Here is a 22,249-nt window from a genome sequence, read left to right on the forward strand (position 1 = left end):
TAAAAATTGTGCTTCAAACTGAGAAGGAAACCATGGCATCAAAATTTCAGAAATCCTTTTGTGATGTTATTAGTGTACTCATTTCTTTGTTGAAGACTTAAAATAGTTTAAAAAAGTTATATCAATAATAGTGAAATATACTCTTTTTATACCTGATTCAAACAACTTAGAAGCAGATAGAGCAAAACATAAAGAGTTTACTATCATTCCCTTCCATTTGTCTCCCTAAAGGGAATCATTGTCAGTTCTCTAGTCCCTTTTTTTCTTTATTATAGAGTCATGTATAAATATTATTCTGTAACTTCCTTTTTTAAAAAAAATCTAATGGCATGCCTTGGTGAATTTTCCATTTATATAGAGATTGACTTCACATTTTTAAAACGCTGTATGGTATCTAATAGTATGTATATAAAACCCGTTGCTGTCGAGTCGATTCTGGCTCATAGCAACGGTATAGGACAGAGTAGAACTGCCCCATAGGGTTTCCAAGGAGCAGCTGGTAGATTTGAACTGCTGACCCTTTGGTTAGTAGCCGAGCTGTTAAACACTGTGCTATCAGGGCTCCATAACAATGATATGCAGCTTTATTTCCCTCCACCTCACTGATGGCCAAAATAGTTCAATTTTTTTTTTAATAGTTCAGTTTTAAACTCTTTTCTGAATATTATCTTCACAAAATATAGGAAGGCATGTCCTAGTATTTATAGGCTTATCTTGATAAATTATTATAAAGTTACTTTGTGCTGATTGATTTTCTCCCCCAGGGAAAATTTGCCTATCTTGGTAGTTGTCCATATGATAGGCACACAATATCTGCAGGAGATCTGGTCAGTATTAACAAAGAATTATATGGAGATTGCATGTTTAAATACTGAATAAAATAAAAGGAAAGATAAAGCCACAGTTTTTCATGTTTAAAAGTAAGAACTTTTTATTTGTTCTTGTTTTGTTTAATAAACTTAAAAAGTTCAATTAGCTAGGGCCTCCAGCCTTTTTGTTTTGATACTGATAACGAATGAGCCCAATTGTTTTCTATTTTAATCTGCATTCACTGGATTATTGGGTCTAGAAAATTGTCCAAGGTACATGTTTCAGACACGGAAAAATATCAGGATGGACGGCAGGGTCCTGATGACCAGGATCGTGTTCAATAACTGTAGTGACTAAAAGATAGGGAGGTCTCTGAATAATTGTTAAAACAAGAAATTTAAAACAAAATTGCTACAATTTTACCTATTGTAATTGTATGTATTGTATTTTATTTTTCAGTAAGAAAATCATTTTTGAGTTATAACAAAACCATCTGGGGTCCTTTGGAACTGGTGGAGAAGCTGTACCCAGAAGCAGAGGAAATAGGAGCCAGTGTCCGGGATTTACCAGGTCTTAAGTAAGTAATCTTATTACTTGTTCATCTGTAACCACAGGTACATTTACTATTCCTTAAAGTACCTAACACCCTAGTTTATAATCTTCTTCAGCCTTAACTACCCTGTACTACCCTTCTTCCATTCTCTCTCCTAGTAAAATCTATTTATTCTTTATGGCACAGCTCAAATTCCATTTCCTTTATGAAGCTTTTCCTGGGCCCCTTCAATAAGAATTACTCTTTCCTTTATACTCTTATCACTATGTTTCTCCTTTTACTATGTCACTTACTTGAATGCTCTGTTATATTTCAGGAAATTGCAAGTCCCTTTAAGATAGGATGTATGAATTACGCATTTCTGTTTCCTGAGTGTTAAACTAGTTTGCACTGGCTACTTAAGCTTGGCCGTTAATAACTGTTCGTTGAAGACTGAATTAGGCTGAATCCAGGACTAAGGCTCAGGAGATTTGAGTTCTCTGATAGGACTTGTGCAAATTATATTTCTTCCTTGGTAAAATTGAGTCTTATAATGTCACGTGCCTTTTTCACCAGACTGATATATGTGCTCTGAATGCTAAAAGCTGGTGTGTTCTGGCTAGTGTTGAAAATCTTTTGCAGGTATGAAGTGTTGTTATTCTTCTGGGTATGATTAAGGTATATGACTAAGTGCTCTCTTTAATTTATTTTAATTCTTGTGACTGAGAATAACATTGTTTATGCTTAGCATTTTCTGTCAGATTTTCAGTTTGCTTTCTGTTAGTCCAGTTTACAACTTAATGATTTTATATGTTGTGGGGGACACAGTTTTTTTCTGGCAGTAACCGGAACATTGAAATGTTTGTAAGTTGGGCTCAATTGAGTGATAAAAATAGATAAAATAAAATATAGCTACTATTAATTGAGCACTGCCTCAGAGTGATTAGGTAGCCTCATTGTTTCATTTAGTGCTTATATAATGCATTGTCTCATTTAGTGCTTAAATCAGTCCTATAGGAGAGAGATTGTTATTATAATGATTATATAGATATGAAAAATAAAACTCAGAGAAGTTATTGTTAGCTAAATAGCATGTGGTATTCACACTTGATGTTACAGCCAGGAAACTCTATGGGGCAGTTCTACCCTGTCACATAGGGTTGTTATGAGTCAGAATCCATTTCATGGCACACAACAACAATTTTTAACAGAGGGAAGAAAAAAGGGAATTTACATTCAAGAATGGAGATACAAGATTTGGTTTCATTTTGATATGAAAATAATACATATTTGTATTAAAGAACCACTACTCATCTCTCAGTTTGTTGTTGGCTTGCATGTTGCTGTGGTTCGGGAAACAGTGCCACTGGTATTTTAAATGCCAGCAGGGTCACCCATGATGGACAGGTTTCAGCAGAGCTTCCAGACTAAGACAGACTGGGAAGAAGGACCTGGTAATCTACTTCTGAAAAAATTGGCCAGTGAAAACCTTATGAATAGCAGCAGAACATTGATATTGCCTACAAGGAAGACCAGTCAATAGGATTATTGTTCAAATTTATGCATCAACCACTGATGCCAAAGATGAAGAAATTGAAGATTTTTACCAACTTCTGCAGTCTGAAATTGATCAAACATGCAATCAAGATGCATTGATAACTACTGGTGATTGAAATGTGAAAGTTGCAAGCAAAGAAGAAGGATCCGTAGCTGGAAATTATGGCCTTGGTGATAGAAATGACACCGGAGATGGCATGATAGCATTTTGTAAGACCAATGACTTATTCAATGCAAATACCTTTTTCAACAACATAAACGGTGACTATACATGTGGACCTCGCCGGATGGAATACACAGGAACCAGATTGACTACATGTGTGGAAAGAGATGATTGAGAAGCTCAATATCATCAGTCAGAACAAGGCCAGAGGCCAACTGCAGAACAGGTCATCAATTGCTCATATGCAAGTTCAAGTTGAAGCTAAAGAAAATTAAAATGAGAGCCAAAGTATAATCTTGAGTATCTCACCTGAATTTAGAGACCATCTCAAGAATAGATTTGACACATTGAACACTAATGACTGAAGACCAGATGAGTTGTGGGATGACATCAAGGACATCATACATGAAGGCAGGTCATTAAAAAGACAGGAAGGAAAGAGGATGTCAGAAAGACTCTGAAACTTGCTCTTGAATGTACAGTAACTAAAGCGAGTGGAAGAAATTATGAAGTAAGAGAGTTGAACAGAAGATTTCAAAGGGCGGCTCGAGAAGGCAAGGTAAAATCTTATAATGAAGTGTGCAGAGATGTGGAGTTACAAAACCAAAAGGGGTTTCTCAAGCTGAAAGAACTGAAGAAAAATTTCAAGCCTTGAATTACAATATTGAAGGTTTCTGTGGACAAAATATTGAACAGTGCAGGAAGCATCCAAAAAAGATGGAAGGATTATACAGAGTCACTGTACCAAAAAGAATTGGTGGACATATGGCCACGTAAGGAGGTGGCATATGATCAAGAACTGATGGTATTGAAGGAAGAAGTCCAAACTGCACTCCAGGCATTGGCAAAAAACAGCTCCAGGAATTGACAGAATATCAACTGAGATGTTTCAGCAAACGGATGCAACACTGGAAGCGCTTGCTCACTTATCTATGCCAAGAAATTTGGGAGATAGCTACATGGCCAACCGACTGGAGGAAATCCTTATTTGTGCCCATTCCAAAGAAAGGTAATCCAACAGAATGCAGAAATTATTGAACAATATCATTATGTTACACTCAAGTAAAATTTTGCTAAAGATAATTAAAAAATGATTGCAACAGTACACTGACAGACAACTGCCAGAAATTCAAGCCGGATTCAGAAGAGGACGTGGAACGAGGGATGTCGTTGCTGACCTCAGATGGATTTTGGCTGAAAGCAGAGAATTCCAGGAAGATGTTTACCTGTTTTATTGACTGTGCAAAGGCATTCAACTGTGAGGATCAGAACAAATTATGGATAACATTTCGAAGAATGAGAATTCCAGAACATTTTATTGTGCTCACGTAGAACCTGTACATAGACCAAGAGGTAGTCGTTTGAACAAGGGGATACTGTCTGGCTTAAAATCAGGAAAGTTGTGTGTCAGGGTCGTGTCCTTTCACCATACTTTTTCAGTCTGTATGCTGAGCAAACAATCTGAGAAGCTGAACTATACAAAGAACATGGCATCAGGATTGGAGGAAGGCTTATTAACAACCTGAGATACGCAGATGATACAACCTTGCTTGCTAAATTGAAGAGGACTTGCACTTATTGATGAAGATCAAAGACTAAATACAGCCTTCAGTATGGATTACACCTCAACATAAAGAAAACAAAAATCCTCACAACTGGACCAGTAGCCAGCATCATGATGAAAAGAGAAAATATTGACATCAAGGATTTCATTTTACTTGGATCCACAATCAGCACCCGTGGAAGCAGCAGTCAAGAAATCAAACAACATATTGCATTGGGCAAATCTGCTGCAAAAGACCTCTTTAAGTGTTCAAAAGAAAAGATGTCACTTTGAGGGCTAAGGTGTGCCATAACCCAAGCCATGGTATTTTCAGTTGCTTCACATGCATGGGAAAGCTGGGCAATGAATAAGACCAAAGAAGAATTGATGCCTTTGAGTTATGGAGTTGGCAAAGAATATCGAATATACCATGGACCGCCAGAAGAACAAACAGATCAGCCCTCAAAGAAGTACAGCTAGAATGCTCCTTACAAGCAAGGGTGGCAAGACTTCATCTCACATACTTTGGGCATGTTATCAGGAGGGATCAGTCCCTGGAAAATAACATGATGACTGGTAAAATAGAGGATCAGTGAAAAGAGGAAAGCCCTCAATGAGATGGATTGACACAGCGCTGCAACAAACATACCAACAATTGTGAGGATGGCACAGGACCAGGCAATGTTTCGTTTTGTTGTACACAGGGATGCTATGGGTCAGAACCAACTTATGGCACCTAACAACAACAATATATCAAAGGAAAAAAAGCCAAGCTCTACAAACATAAAAATATTTTCTGAAGAATAATATCCATAAAAATCTTAAGCCGTAAGAACTTAGCTGTTAGAAGGGAAGAGTAAGCTTCTGCGCACACTGCCTGCCAGAGTGTTCTCTGCATAAAATAGATAAAGTCTGAGTGATATCCTTCTCTTTCAAAAAATAATACATATTTTATAAAACTTACATTTATTTTCAGTAAATGACGGAACTTGGTTAAGAGGGATATGCAATTTAATTTCCTAAGTGCAACTGAATAAAAGAAACATTTGAAAAACAGCAGCACGGTGATTTTCTCTTTAAGTAATTATCAACTTGGTACCTTAGCTTTGTTAAGATTTTTTCATTTCAGATATAATGCTGATTATTCTTTGAAGGCATTATATTGTTTTATTGATATTTGCATATTCATTTTAGAGGGCTTAACCTATTCTAACAAAATGTTTCTTGTAGAAATATTCTCAGTATTTAGAGAGCCAAGGAATAAAATGATGCCTAGAGTCCTGCAGGTGTAGATTTACATTAGACAGTTAAGTAACTCCTAGGGATTGCTTTGCATGCTAAAGGAGCTGACTTAGAATCATAAAAATGAAAACGAGACTATGATAAAATGCATTTTTCTTTATTAATGTGTAACTCAACAGAGACAGGACGTGCAGTCATTAATCTTTGGGCTGGAGCTATTTTCTAACCAATTGATTCTCCTTTCTAGGACGCCTCTGGGTCGTGCACGGGCCTGGCTTCGATTGGCACTCATGCAAAAAAAAATGGCTGATTATCTGCGTTGCTTAATAATTCAGAGGGATCTCTTGAGGTTAGTACCATTAAACCATGTTCATTTTCATTTATATCCTGGCTTTCAAAAAGGATTGAAGGTGTTGCAAAAAAAGATATGTAAAATACAACAAGATCATACAAAATAAAAGAAGGAACAAAGTGAGAAAAAAAAACATGATGGGACATAACATGGATCAGGAACTGGCCTGAATAGTGAATACCCTAAGCTTCTTCACAGCCATAAGGAGAAATTTTTTATATTTTATGTTTTTAAGTTAGTTTCATTTTTCAGAATTATAGCATAATTCTATGAATAGAAAATTTATATTGGAATCTGGTGGATTTAATTCCAAAGATCCTTTTTAGATGTTGAAATCCAAACTAATGTGTAATTTGTATTGTGAGCACTATTTAATTAAGCCATCAGTTTAAATTGAAGGCTAAATGTTTGAGAGAGAGTTTTAGGGCAAGGTTGTTAGTCCTGAAAGGAAATGGGCCCAGGGTGGCCCTCCCTTCATCCTTGTTCTCTTAGAATGCCTCTTTGTGTTCTGGAGAATGTTGTGCTGTTTTTGGCCAAATTTGTGACTCTGGTTTTACAACCTTGATTTTCTCACTTGATAAAGGAGAATGACCATACTTTACACACCTGCAATTTCACAGTGATATTCTGAAGATTAATTAAAGTGATTAAATAACATACATGGGACATCTTGAGGAACGCATGAGACAGTGAAAGCCATTTCTCTGAATATAGATTGAGAAGTCTTTTTAGGCTTTCGTATTTCTTTCACAAGTCTCTTGTTTGAACATTTTTTCAAATGTAAATACCTATAAGTATCTTTGATTGATGGTTGTCTATTAAGAACAGTTGCAATATACATATCAAATGCATTGACTCAGAACATGGACTTGGAAATGTTTGTTCACTTCCCCACCTCAGTCTTTATCCCAAGGGTCTTACCTATGATTGAAAAATCAGTTCCATTAAAAATTATAATCAGAGGCGGGGCCAAGATGGCGGACTAGGTGGACACTACCGCGGATCCCTCTTGCAACAAAGACTCGGAAAAACAAGTGAATCGATCACATACATAACAATCTACGAACCCTGAACAACAAACACAGATTTAGAGACGGAGAACGAATACGGGGAGGCAGCGATTGTTTTCAGAGCCTGGAGCCAGCGTACCACTCAGGTGACCTTCAGCGCCCGATTTGGGGCAGAGTCCAGGGGGGCAGATGGCACAAACAAGGGGCCCAGCCCTGGCCCCCGAACTCATTCCGGGAGGGGGCCCAGCCGGTTTGCGCGGGCGGCGTGGCAGCGCAGCCGGTGGGAGAAGTCCCCGGGAGGCAGTGACTGGTCTTGGAGCGGGGAGAGCAGCGTCCCAGCTGGGGAACCATCCCCCCAGGATTTTGGCGGGGTGCGGGCACGGCATAAGCGCGGGGAGCAGCTCCACCCCCTGAACTGACCCCGGGGGGGCCCAGCCGGTTTGTGCGGGCGGCGTGGCGACGCAGCCGGTGGGAGAAGTCCCCGGGAGACAGTGACGGGTCTTGGAGCGGGGAGAGCGGTGTCCCAGCCGGGGAACCGTCCCGCCGGAATTTTGATTGGGTGCAGGTACGGCATAGGTGCGGAGAGCTGCTCCACCCCCCGGAACTAGCCCCGGGGGGGGCCCATCTGGTTCGCGCGGGTGGCGTGGCGACGCGGCCGGTGGGGGAGGTCCCCGGGGGGCAGCGACTGGTCTTGGAGCGGGGAGAGCGGAGTCCCAGGTGGGACGCGCGGTCGCGGTGCAGGCGCGGGGAGCTGCTCCGCTCTCCTGAGCTGACCCGGGGGGGGGCCCCAGCCGGTTCACGGAGGCGGCGCGGCAACGCGGCTGGCGGGACGGGGAGTCCCCGGGAGGCAGCGACTGATTTTGGAGTCGGGAGTGCACCGTCCCAGTAGGGGAACCTTGACGTTGGGCGTGGGGCTGGCAGCAGAGGATCTGACCGTGACTCCAGTGGGCCAGACCCCCCGGGGGCAATCTCCACACAGCCAGCACACATAGGCGACATGCCCCTCGGGAATCTCAGATATAATAGTCATTCCAAGCAAGACAAGCAACTCTGGCTATATTCTGAGGTGCTACTCTCCTATCTCTCTGATCCCTCCCCCACCCTCCCCAGGCGGCTTCATTAACATCCCAATAGCCTGAGCCAGAGGGAGAACTCTAATAGGGATCTGACTGCATTTTTTTTAGCGGATTTTCTGGAAAAACTAGTTTCCCAGTGATGGCTCGGAGACAGCAGTCCATATCAAACCACATAAAGAAGCAGACCATGACAGCTTCTACAACCCCCCAAACAAAAGAATCAAAATCTTTCCCAAATGAAGATACAATCCTGGAATTATCAGATACAGAATATAAAAAACTAATTTACAGAATGCTTCAAGACATCACAAATGAAATAAGGCAAACTGCAGAAAAAGCCAAGGAACACACTGATAAAACTGTTGAAGAACTCAAAAAGATTATTCAAGAACACAGTGGAAAAATTAATAAGTTGCAAGAATCCATAGAGAGACAGCATGTAGAAATCCAAAAGATTAACAATAAAATTACAGAATTAGACAACGCAATAGGAAGTCAGAGGAGCAGACTCGAGCAATTAGAATGCAGACTGGGACATCTGGAGGACCAGGGAATCAACACCAACATAGCTGAAAAAAAATCAGATAAAAGAATTAAAAAAAATGAAGAAACCCTAAGAGTCATGTGGGACTCTATCAAGAAGGATAACTTGTGTGTGATTGGAGTCCCAGAACAGGGAGGGGGGACAGAAAACACAGAGAAAATAGTTGAAGAACTCCTGACACAAAACTTCCCTGACATCATGAAAGACGAAAGGATATCTATCCAAGATGCTCATCGAACCCCATTTAAGATTGATCCAAAAAGAAAAACACCAAGACATATTATCATCAAACTCGCCAAAACCAAAGATAAAGAGAAAATTTTAAAAGCAGCCAGGGAGGAAAGAAAGGTTTCCTTCAAGGGAGAATCAATAAGAATAAGTTCAGACTACTCAGCAGAAACCATGCAGGCAAGAAGGGAATGGGACGACATATACAGAGCACTGAAGGAGAAAAACTGCCAGCCAAGGATCATATATCCAGCAAAACTCTCTCTGAAATATGAAGGCGAAATTAAGATATTTACAGATAAACACAAGTTTAGAGAATTTTCAAAAAAAAAAACCAAAGCTACAAGAAATACTAAAGGATATTGTTTGGTCAGAAAACCAATAATATCAGATACCAGCACAAGACAAGGTCACAAAACAGAACATCCTGATATCAACTCAAATAGGGAAATCACAAAAAGAAACAAATTAAGATTAATTAAAAAAAAAAAAAATAATACACATAACAGGGAATCATGGAAGTCAATAGGTAAAAGATCACAATAATCAAAAAGAGGGACTAAATACAGGAGGCATTGAACTGCCAGATGGAGAGTGACACAAGGCGATATAGAACAATACAAGTTAGGTTTTTACTTGGAAAAATAGGGGTAAATAATAAGGTAACCACAAAGAGGTATAACAACTCCATAACTCAAGATAAAAGCCAAGAAAAACGTAATGACTCAACTAACATAAAGTCAAACATTATGAAAATGAGGATCTCACAATTTACTAAGAAAAACATCTCAGCACAAAAAAGTATGTGGAAAAATGAAATTGCCAACAACACACATGAAAAAGCATCAAAATGACAGCACTAAAAACTTATTTATCTATAATTACGCTGAATGTAAATGGACTAAATGCACCAATAAAGAGACAGAGAGTCACGGACTGGATAAAAAACACGATCCATCTATATGCTGCCTACAAGAGACACACCTTAGACTTAGAGACACAAACAAACTAAAACTCAAAGGATGGAAAAAAATATATCAAGCAAACAATAAGCAAAAAAGAAGAGGAGTAGCAATATTAATTTCTGACAAAATAGACTTTAGACTTAAATCCACCACAAAGGATAAAGAAGGACACTACATAATGATAAAAGGGACAATTGATCAGGAAGACATAACCATATTAAATATTTATGCACCCAATGACAGGGCTGCAAGATACATAAATCAAATTTTAACAGAATTGAAAAGTGAGATAGACACCTCCACAATTATAGTAGGAGAGTTCAACACACCACTTTCGGAGAAGGACAGGACATCCAGTAAGAAGCTCAATAGAGACACGGAAGACCTACTTACAACAATCAACCAACTTGACCTCATTGACTTATACAGAACTCTCCACCCAACTGCTGCAAAATATACTTTTTTTTCTAGCGCACATGGAACATTCTCTAGAATAGACCACATATTAGGTCACAGAACAAATCTTTGCAGAGTCCAAAACATCGAAATATTACAAAGCATCTTCTCAGACCACAAGGCAATGAAACTAGAAATCAATAATAGAAAAACTAGGGAAAAGAAATCAAATACTTGGAAAATGAACAATACCCTCCTGAAAAAAGACTGGGTTATAGAAGACATCAAGGAGGGAATAAGGAAATCCATAGAATGCAACGAGAATGAAAATACTTCCTATCAAAACCTCTGGGACACAGCAAAAGCAGTGCTCAGAGGCCAATTTATATCGATAAATGCACACATACAAAAAGAAGAAAGAGCCAAAAGCAGAGAACTGTCCCGACAACTTGAACAAATAGAAAGTGAGCAACAAAAGAACCCATCAGGCACCAGAAGAAAACAAATAATGAAAATTAGAGCTGAACTAAATGAATTAGAGAACAGAAAAACAATTGAAAGAATTAACAAAGCCAAAAGCTGGTTCTTTGAAAAAATTAACAAAATTGATAAACCATTGGCTAGACTGACTAAAGAAAAACAGGAAAGGAAACAAATAACCCGAATAAGAAACGAGAAGGACCACATCACAACAGACCCAACTGAAATTAAAAGAATCATTTCAGATTACTACGAAAAATTTTACTCTAACAGATTTGAAAACCTAGCAGAAATGGATGAATTCTTGGAAAAACACTACCTATCTAAACTAACACATTCAGAAGTAGAACAACTAAATAGACCCATAACAAAAAAAGAGATTGAAATGGTGATCAAAAAACTTCCAACAATAAAAAGCCCTGGCCCGGACGGCTTCACTGCAGAGTTCTACCAAACTTTCAGAGAAGAGTTAACACCACTACTACTGAAGGTATTTCAAAGCATAGAAAAGGACGGAATACTACCCAACTCATTCTATGAAGCCACCATCTTCCTGATACCGAAACCAGGTAAAGACATTACAAAAAAAGAAAATTATAGACCTATATCCCTCATGAACATAGATGCAAAAATCCTCAACAAAATTCTAGCCAATAGAATCCAACAACACATCAAAAAAATAATTCACCCTGATCAAGTGGGATTTATACCAGGTATGCAAGGCTGGTTTAATATCAGAAAAACCATTAATGTAATCCATCACATAAATAAAACAAAAGATAAAAACCACATGATCTTATCAATAGATGCAGAAAAGGCATTTGACAAAGTCCTACACCCATTTATGATAAAAACTCTTACCAAAATAGGAATTGAAGGAAAATTCCTCAACATACTAAAGGGCATCTATGCAAAGCCAACAGCCAATATCACTCTAAATGGAGAGAACCTGAAACCATTTTCCTTGAGAACGGGAACCAGACAAGGATGCCCTTTATCACCGCTCTTATTCAACATCGTAGTTGAAGTCCTAGCCAGGGCAATTAGGCTAGACAAAGAAGTAAAGGGTATCCGGATTGGCAAGGAGGAAGTAAAGTTATCACTATTTGCAGATGACATGATCTTATACACAGAAAACCCTAAGGAATCCTCCAGAAAACTACTGAAACTAATAGAAGAGTTTGGCAGAGTCTCAGGTTATAAAATAAACATACAAAAATCACTTGGATTCCTCTACATCAACAAAAAGAACACCGAAGAGGAAATAACCAAATCAATACCATTCACAGTAGCCCCCAAGAAGATAAAATACTTAGGAATAAATCTTACCAAGGATGTAAAAGACCTGTACAAAGAAAACTACAAAACTCTACTACAAGAAATTCAAAAGGACATACTTAAGTGGAAAACATACCCTGCTCATGGATAGGAAGACTTAACATAGTAAAAATGTCTATTCTACCAAAAGCCATCTATACATATAACGCACTTCCGATCCAAATTCCAATGTCATATTTTAAGGGGATAGAGAAACAAATCACCAATTTCATATGGAAGGGAAAGAAGCCCCGATAAGCAAAGCATTACTGAAAAAGAAGAAGAAAGTGGGAGGCCTCACTCTACCTGATTTCAGAAGCTATTATACAGCCACAGTAGTCAAAACAGCCTGGTACTGGTACAACAACAGGCACATAGACCAATGGAACAGAACTGAGAACCCAGATATAAATCCATCCACGTATGAGCAGCTGATATTTGACAAAGGACCAGTGTCAGTTAATTGGGGAAAAGATAGTCTTTTTAACAAATGGTGCTGGCATAACTGGATGTCCATTTGCAAAAAAATGAAACAGGACCCATACCTCACACCATGCACAAAAAGTAACTCCAAGTGGATCAAAGACCTAAACATAAAGACTAAAACGATAAAGATCATGGAAGAAAAAATAGGGACAACTCTAGGAACCCTAATACAAGGCATAAACAGAATACAACACATTACCAAAAATGATGAAGAGAAACCCGAAAACTGGGAGCTCCTAAAAATCAAACACCTATGCTCATCTAAAGACCTCACCAAAAGAGTAAAAAGACCACCTACAGACTGGGAAAGAATTTTCAGCTATGACATCTCCGACCAGCCCCTGATCTCTAAAATCTACATGATTCTGTCAAAACTCAACCACAAAAAGACAAACAACCCAATCAAGAAGTGGGGAAAGGATATGAACACACATTTCACTAAAGAAGATATTCAGGCAGCCAACAGATACATGAGAAAATGCTCTCGATCATTAGCCATTAGAGGAATGCAAATTAAAACTACGATGAGATTCCATCTCACACCAACAAGGCTGGCATTAACCCAAAAAACACAAAATAATAAATGTTGGAGAGGCTGCGGAGAGATTGGAACTCTCATACACTGCTGGTGGGAATGTAAAATGGTACAACCACTTTGGAAATCTATCTGGCGTTATCTTAAACAGTAAGAAATAGAACTACCATATAACCCAGAAATCCCACTCCTCGGAGTATACCCTAGAGATACAAGAGCCTTCACACAAACAGATATATGCACACCCATGTTTATTGCAGCTCTGTTTACAATAGCAAAAAGCTGGAAGCAACCAAGGTGTCCATCAACGGATGAATGGGTAAATAAATTGTGGTATATTCACACAATGGAATACTACGCATCGATAAAGAACAGTGACGAATCTGTGAAACATTTCATAACATGGAGGAACCTGGAAGGCATTATGCTGAGCGAAATTAGTCAGAGGCAAAAGGACAAATATTGTATGAGAGCACTATTATAAGATCTTGAGAAATAGTAAAAACTGAGAAGAACACATACTTTTGTGGTTACGAAGAGGGGAGAAAGGGAGGAAGGGAGGGAGAGGGTTTTTTATTGATTAATCAGTAGATAAGAACTGCTTTGGGTGAAGGGAAAGACAACACTTAATACATGGAAGGTCAGCTCAATTGGACTGGACCAAAAGCAAAGAAGTTTCCGGGATAAAATGAATGCTTCAAAGGTCAGCGGAGCAGGGGTGGGGGTCTGGGGAACATGGTTTGAGGAGACTTCTAAGTGAATTGGGCAAATAATTCTATTATGAAAACATTCTGCATCCCACTTTGAAATGTGGCATCTGGGGTCTTAAATGCTAACAAGCGGCCATCTAAGATGCATCAATTGGTCTCAACCCACCTGGAGCAAAGGAAAATGAAGAACACCAAGGTCACACGACAACTAAGAGCCCAAGAGACAGAAAGGGCCACATGAACCAGAGACCTACATCATCCTGAGACCAGAAGAACTAGTTGGTGCCCGGCCACAATCGATGACTGCCCTGACAGGGAGCACAACAGAGAACTCCTGAGGGAGCAGGAGATCAGTGGGATGCAGACCCCAAATTCTCATAAAAAGACCATACTTAATGATCTGACTGAGACTAGAGGAATCCCGGCGGCCATGCTCCCCAGACCTTCTGTTGGCACAGGACAGGAACCATCCCCGAAGACAACTCATCAGACATGAAAGGGACTGGTCAGCTGGTGGGAGAGAGATGCTGATGAAGAGTGAGCTGATTATATCAGGTGGACACTTGAGAGTGTGTTGGCAACTCTTCTCTGGAGGGGGGATGGGAGGATAGAGAGAGAGGGAAGCTGGCAAAATTGTCAGGAAAGGAGAGACTGAAGGGGCTGACTCAATAGGGGGAGAGCAAGTGGGAGTACGGAGTAAGATGTATGTAAACTTATATGTGACAGACTGATTGGATTTGTAAACGTTCACTTGAAGCTTAATGAAAGTTAATAAAAAAAAAATAATTATAATCAGATCAGTACCAGTCACCATGTCCTTCTGAGAGCGAAAAACATTCTAGACTTCAGTAATGCCATTTTACCTCTTGGTCTCTCTCTGCTTCTTTTTTCTCTCAGGTTTCGTTTTCTTCTTTTATCTCCTTCAGTTCCTTTCTTTTTAGTAGTATAATACATAGACATTTAAAATTCAGAATTTTTAATAGTTATTTACACGTAGAAAGGCTAAAGATAACTAAGTTGGTTGGTATCTGCAATAAGGTGCTGAGATTTTAGAATTTAATTTTTGCAGTAAGTGTTCGATTTAAAGTTTGTATTGTTTTAATTTTCACAGTGAATTCTATGAGTATCATGCACTAATGATGGAAGAAGAAGGAGCAGTAATTGTTGGGCTGCTGGTTGGCCTGAATGTGATAGATGCTAATCTGTGTGTAAAGGGAGAGGATTTAGATTCACAAGTAAGTGAAAGTGGTTAGTACCAATTGCAGTGTTTTCAATTTGCACTGTTCCTCTTTGACCCAAATACCACTCAAAGTTGTAAATAGTGCTGTTAAACACTGAAGAAAATTTAAAATGAAGTTCAGTGCATGTTAAAAGTATATATGACATAGTACTATTTCTCCTGTTCAAATAAAAAAAAAACTTTATTTACTTCAGGTTGGAGTGATTGATTTTTCCATGTATTTAAAGAATGAAGAAGATATTGGAAATAAAGAAAGGTATGTTTTTTTTGAGTTATTTCACATGTTGTATTATTTTATGTAGCTCTTTTTTTTTTTTTCTTTATATATGAGTATGAGGTCCACCTATTTGCAGTATAGTTTTTGTTTTATTTTTTCTTGTAGTTCCTGCTTTGTTGTATTTTCATTTCCATTTATAAGCGTTACAAAGCAAGTTAGGGAAGATCACTTAGAAGAATGAGGCTCTAATGTTAATTAGGACTCTTGGCCGTACCTTACCTGCCGTTCCTAAGACCCCTTTTAACAGTCAGCTGTGTTCTGTGATAAAAGGAATGAAAGCTTATTATTCACAAGCTTACAGATGCTGGTTTATTTCAAGATGTAATAGCTTTTAAATTTAAAATATACTAATGATATTGTTAATTCTAGGATTAGCAAGTTAATTATTCAACAAAGGTTAATAATGTAGTACATAGCTTACTGCTGAATGATTATAAAGGTTGTTGAGGTTTATTAGGGCAAGATACTGTGGTATCATAATTACAGCTTTACCACAATTTTTAGACAATTCAGGCATTTTTTGTACGTAAATGTTTTGTGCCTTGCTAAACTAGCACAAAGCTACTTTATTTTCCTTCCAGAAATGTTCAAATTGCTGCCATATTAGACCAGAAAAATTATGTTGAAGAGTTAAATCGACAGCTGAAGTAAGTATTACGGATACTTAGCAAATCTGTGAATATTGTCTGAGTTCTTTTTCTTCCTTCAGGTCAGCTTAATCCTGCTCCTTTTCTCCAAGAGTCTCTGAGAAGGGGATAAAGGGAAAGTGCGAGAACAGAGATTAAGAGTTTAGGAAAGTTGTGGAGATAACTTTTTCAACAGAAAGTGAATCAGATTTCTAGATAGGATTTTTATAGAACTTAAATAGAATTTTAAACTTTTCCCTTATCCTTGAGAAAAAAAGACTAGATAGGGTGGAAATTTATAGCATTTGGATGGTTCACAAGTTCATTTTTCCTACTTTTAAAGGACTTCATGTGTAAATATGGCCATCATCTTTCATGGTAGAAGTTTTCTCCTTTTTATAGTGTCACCTGATCCTTGAAGCCATTGGAGTGAATATTTATCTGAGAAGAATTCCCGAGATCTGTATGTAAAATAATATAATGCAGTTCTGCCCAACAGAATTATAATGCAAGCCACATAAGTAATTTAAAATTTTCTAGCAGCCATATCTTTTAATGTAAAAAATTTTAAAGAGAAACAAGTGAAATTAATTTTAATAATTTATTTAACCCAGTATTTAAAAAATATTACCATTTCAACATGTAATCAGTATTAAAGATTATTAATGAGATATTTTACACTGATTTTTCTTGGTACTAAGTCTTCAAAATCCAATGGATATTTTACACTTGTATCACGTTTCACTTTGGATTAGTCACATTTCAAGTGCATAGTAGTCACAAGTGGCTCATGGCTATTGTACTGGACAGTATAGCTATAGTGAATAGTATTTGCTGAATAGTTACAGTGGGCTATTCTCATTAATTCAGTTTATTTAATAAGCAAAAATGGCTTTCTCTGGGCAATGGTATTATAGATAATTTTTATTTTATTCTTTATACCTCTCTACATTTCCTGAGTTTCATTCAGTGGACATGTATTACTTTTACAGTCAGAAAATATGATTAAACTTTTTCTGTTTTAAACAAAGACACTAATATACTCTAACTCTTGCTTTCCCTCTGAGGTTGTGGGGATAGGAAAGACCTTGCGTTAGGGACTTTTTTTTTTTTTTTCCTTAAACCATGGAGCTTTAGTAATAGATATGATAGGAAATATATGTGTATTTTATAATTTGCATTCCTCAAGTTGTATTTCTAAATGCAGCACTTCCTTGGTAATTTATTTTTAAACTTTTCATTTTTGGGAACAGGTAATACATTTACATGGTTCAAACTTCAAAAGGTACAAAAAGAACGTAAAATGGAGAACCTCCTCCCCTGAACTCCAACTATCTGGTTTCTCTTTTAAGGAGTAGTTAATATACATAATAAGTTCTTTTGTATGCCTCTAGAGGTATTTTATGCAAATAAACAAGAATATACATATATGTTTTTACATATAAGGTATTCTGAACTTTACATTTTTTTCACTTAACAGTTTCTCTTGGCATCTGTTCCATTTGGTTCAAAAGAGCTTTCTCATTCCCTATCTTAAATTATGTGTACTGATCAGTTAGAGCGACTCGACCGCACTGGGTCTGGGTTCATCAGTTACAGCAGTGCTAGTGACTTTTATGTGCTTTAAGCATTAAAGATGCTTCATTGGTTTGCTAATTGGAAGGAAGTTCTTGTATGTTTAGAATATTTGGAAAGTGTAGAAAATGAGTATAGGAGACAATAGAACTCAGCTATTTTCCTGTCACCCAAAGAAAACCCCTATTGAGAGTTTATTGCTTATTTTATTTTTTTATTGACCTTCATATAAAGGCAAGATGAATATTATTGCTCAATTTTACAGACAAGGAAACTGAACCTTAAGAAGGTTTTATAACCTCATGGTCATACAGTTAGAAAATAGGAAAGCAGGGACACTTAATGCTTGTCTTCCATCTCCTAGGCCTGTCTTTGTTCTGTCTCCATCAGGATACCCTGGTGCTATTTGTGGAAAAGCTCGAGCAGTCAAGTTGTGCCTTCTGACCTGAGAATGATTATATTAAAAATGATTTACTATGAATGGGAAAACGTTTTTCTTGTTTTACCAGTTAAATGTAAATACTTGTTTCTGAGGCTGGTATAAAATTTGTGTCTGCTGTCGATTCTACTGTAATATATACACCATGTTACATTTTATTAGAGAAAGCTTGAGATGGCAGTATGAAGCAGGCCTTGAACAACCAGGCCTTGAACAACCGACTCAATAAAATGTATGGTAAATATCCGATCTCAACCCACTCAAACAGAAATGCAAAAAAACAAATGTGTCCATGCGGTGTGACTTGACTTTTAACTGTATTTCTGAAAGACGAGATGTTTGTTCAGCTGCAGACTGACTGGGTACCTGATGCTGCTGGATGTCTCATATTCATATTTCTCAAACTTTTGGAGATCTCCAAGTTGTTATGAAAGTATCAAGGGGAAACAGAACAAGGCTTGGGTTAAAGACCACTCTTTACATGATTCATTAAGCTACTTAATTATATAGTGGGCATTTAAAGTTCATTCTTTAAAAAACAATTTTAGTTGAATGTTTTGCAATATAAAGTAATTTTTTTGTAGAATTTTCATTCCCAGATATAAGTTAAATGTAAGAAGAACACTAAGAAGACAATGAGAAATAATGAGCTACACCAAATGGAATTTTAATAGAAATGTTGATTCTTCTGCTACAGTCTATTGCTCTTCTAGCCAAATGAAGTTATCCAACTAACTGGAATTTTTCAGGGCAGAAACAGGGCAGTTGATGCATGATAGTGAGCATAGTAAGTCCAGGATAACTCTTTTTTTGCCTTTGTGAGTTTGTATGATTTTGAATGAGTTTTTTCTTTATTAATTTCAGCAACACAGTCAGCAGCCTCCATTCAAGAGTCGATTCATTAGAAAAGTCAAATACTAAGCTCATTGAAGAGGTATTGTCACCTAGTAATGGATGATTATCTTTCATGGACCTAGTATTTGTGGGATCCTTTTTCATTTTAAGTATCAGTGCGTATATACATACATATATATCATACTCATCATGATGGAATACCTGTAATGTGATTGTAATACATGATTGTAAGTTCTAGAGAAACCACATTTTGTCAGGCAGATTCTCAGTGTTATGAATCTGTGAGATACTGTGTTTGAGATACTCAACTTCTAGAAATGAGTCCTAGAGATGAAGCTCACACAGACTCTTCTATAGATAACCTGTGATTCTGATGTTTAAATCTAGATGACCTGTATTTAGTTAGTGGAGTCCCTTATGGTTAGAAATTCCTGTTGAAATGATGTCACCCTCTTGTTCTCCTAGTCAGATTACTTTTCTTCACAAGCGTCACCATGTGATCATGTCTATCCTTTTCCACCCTCTCATGTGTAAAACTCATCTCATGTGCTCTGGTTTCTTGCTTTGTGAAAGTGGCTATCCCGTGACACAGAGCTCATTGGAAGAAGAGCCAGAAATTTTTCTCAGCTCTCTCTAATACTGTTGGTGATGTTGCTTTTTAGAGAAGTTTTTTTTTTTTTTGGTATATATATCAAACTATAGAATTATTGCTTCCTGTTTTCCTAGGATTACTTAGGCTAGAGAAAGAAGCCTGTTTTTAATGCTATGAACCCTATTTTCCATGTAAATTAAAATTCTTATTTCTTTTAGAGCTGGTCTGGTTTTTCCAAAACAGGAAGCACCAGATAGTATGTATAACTGCAGTTAAGGATGTGTCTGCATCTTGATGGTGGAACTCCTGATTGGAACCATTTAGAGCTGCTTTTCCTAGCCTTAGGCACACTGTGAAGTTCAAGTTGTATCCCCAGCAAACTATTCCAAAATTTGTTCATGGCCAGCCAGTATTGCAGAGTGGTCTCTGCTTCTTGCTGTCTTAGGATTCCTCTTGTCATTCTGGGCCTCTGAGCCAAACTATGTAGTCATTCATATGTTTAACTGCCCTGGTGAGAGCTGTCTTGTATTGTCATGGTCACTCAAGTTCCTATTATGTGTCTAGATTTCACAGGGCGTCCTAATTGGTTACATGAACTTCTGTATCACATTTTCAGTGATAGCACAGCCTTTTTTCCTTATATATTTCTATCTTTGAAAATGTCTTTAAAGTCTTATTGTTTAACAGACCATTCTTTGTATCTTTACTGAGATACTTACGTATTATAAATCAGATAAGCCTAAAGCATTTAGTCTACGAAAGGAAATGGTGGAAATAAGAGTATAATTAATTAGTATCTTGGGATAATAAAGAGCACATTTTTCTTATGAAAGTGTCCATAGATATGAGAGACATTTTACTAGTTTTAGGATTTTTTTTTTTACTATTTATAACCACGAGCATAATCTGTAAAGCAAGCAATACAGATGTTTAAAGTCTTTTTTTCTTACCCCGTTTCATAATTTTTAGTTAGCAATAGCAAAGAATAATATCATTAAGCTCCAAGAAGAAAATCATCAATTGCGAAGTGAAAATAAATTGATTTTAATGAAAACGCAGCAGCATCTAGAGGTAAGCATAGAGTGTTTTCAGACTGTCTTGTGTCAGAAATTGCCACAACTAGAGACTGTTTCGTAGACTAGATATTTCTGTACTACATATGTAGTACTGATTATAGAATAAAAAGTTTGATGTTTTCTTCCTAGGTTACCAAAGTGGATGTGGAAACGGAACTTCAAACATATAAGCATTCTCGTCAGGGACTGGATGAAATGTACACTGAAGCCAGAAGGCAGCTTCGAGATGAATCACAGTTACGACAGGTAGGTTATATTAAAGTTACGTTAGTAAAATTCTGGGAATAATTTACTGTCAAACAAGCACCATTTAAAATCTTTTTCAGCCTTGTGTTCTTTTGTGTGAGATAACAAATCCACCCCCTTAAACCCAAAGCCGCACTCACTGCTGTCGAGCTGATTCTGACTCATAACAACCTTATAGGTTAGAGTAGCACTGCCCCATAGGGTTTCCAAGGCTGTAAATCTCCACGGAAGTAAACTGACACATCTTTCTCCTACAGAGTGGCTGGTGAGTTCAAACCGCTGACCTTTTGGTTAGTAGCAGAGTGCTTTAACCACTGTGCTACCAGGGCTCCTTGTGACCCATCCCTTTATCCCCTCGAATTCTTTACATTCCCACTATATCAGTGTTTTTAAGCTATGGGTTACAATCTGTGGTCATTAAATGAATAGGTTGTGACCAGCATTAAAAAAATGAGATATAATTATTAGGTCACTTTAGTGGACCTAATAATTTAAAAGGAGTGATTAACATACTGAATGGAAAAATCTTTCTTGATCTCATTAACTGTGTATTCTGATTTTGATATCCCTAAGTGGCATATGAACTGAGGGCATTTTCAAATTGCAGGATGTGGAGAATGAGCTAACAGTACAAGTTAGTATGAAAAAAGAAATTGAACTTGCCATGAAGTTGTTGGAGAAAGACATCCACGAGAAACAAGATACTCTGATAGGCCTTCGACAACAACTGGAGGAAGTTAAAGCAATTAACATAGAGATGTATCAAAAGTTGCAGGTAAGGAACATTCTTAAATTCTTGGAGTTTCTTGTTATATAAATTGAAAATTTATAGGAAGAGTTTGGTTTTTAAGAGATAAGCTCATTTTAACTGTGCCAGGTTGGTTATAAAAGTCAGTGTCTTTTTCTCTAAATGGAAGCTAAATGTAATAATGCAAAAGTTACCAAACAACAAAAAATTCACCTATCTAAATTTGTTTCTTAATCCTGAAAGGTTAACAGTATGAGGATTAGATCTTTTAGAAAAACTGAATCTAAACGTGCAAGACATTTTTGTGAACTTCCTTATATAGTATAGTCCTGAGAAAAATTTAATTTTTATTGAAATGCTAAGATAGTAATTACTGTGAATTTTCTAATAAAGTAAAAATGCTGTTAAGAAGACTTGTTGCCAAAAGCTCTTTACAATTGAATTAATTTGAAAAATGGCATACTTTACAAGAGTTTATTCTGTTGTCTTCCAAAAGCATTGAAGGCTAAGTTTTTTTTTCTCCTTTACTACATTAAAAATGGTGACCAGTAGGACTATTGCTTTATATCCTAAAGTAATTTAATCTACAGATTAACTCTGCTTATTTCAAAGAAACAATCCATAGCAAA

The 22,249-nt window shown here is 37.4% G+C and overlaps 1 protein-coding gene across 5 annotated transcripts in view; it reads left to right on the plus strand.

Moving 5' to 3' along the window:
• The window catches only part of RUFY2 (RUN and FYVE domain containing 2), a 67,329-nt gene that overhangs the window by 4,028 nt on the left and 41,052 nt on the right, over positions 1–22,249 (plus strand). For all 5 annotated transcript variants that reach the window (XM_049855174.1, XM_049855175.1, XM_049855172.1 and 2 more), the window contains 9 exons: positions 1,270–1,387; positions 6,095–6,196; positions 15,058–15,181; positions 15,381–15,442; positions 16,045–16,110; positions 18,968–19,037; positions 20,520–20,621; positions 20,756–20,872; positions 21,480–21,647. In XM_049855174.1, coding sequence (XP_049711131.1) covers positions 1,270–1,387; positions 6,095–6,196; positions 15,058–15,181; positions 15,381–15,442; positions 16,045–16,110; positions 18,968–19,037; positions 20,520–20,621; positions 20,756–20,872; positions 21,480–21,647 — 929 coding nt within the window. The remainder of the gene's footprint in view (positions 1–1,269; positions 1,388–6,094; positions 6,197–15,057; positions 15,182–15,380; positions 15,443–16,044; positions 16,111–18,967; positions 19,038–20,519; positions 20,622–20,755; positions 20,873–21,479; positions 21,648–22,249) is intronic.

This window comes from Elephas maximus, chromosome 16, assembly GCF_024166365.1.
Source record: "Elephas maximus indicus isolate mEleMax1 chromosome 16, mEleMax1 primary haplotype, whole genome shotgun sequence".
Classification (NCBI taxonomy): Eukaryota; Metazoa; Chordata; class Mammalia; order Proboscidea; family Elephantidae; genus Elephas; species Elephas maximus.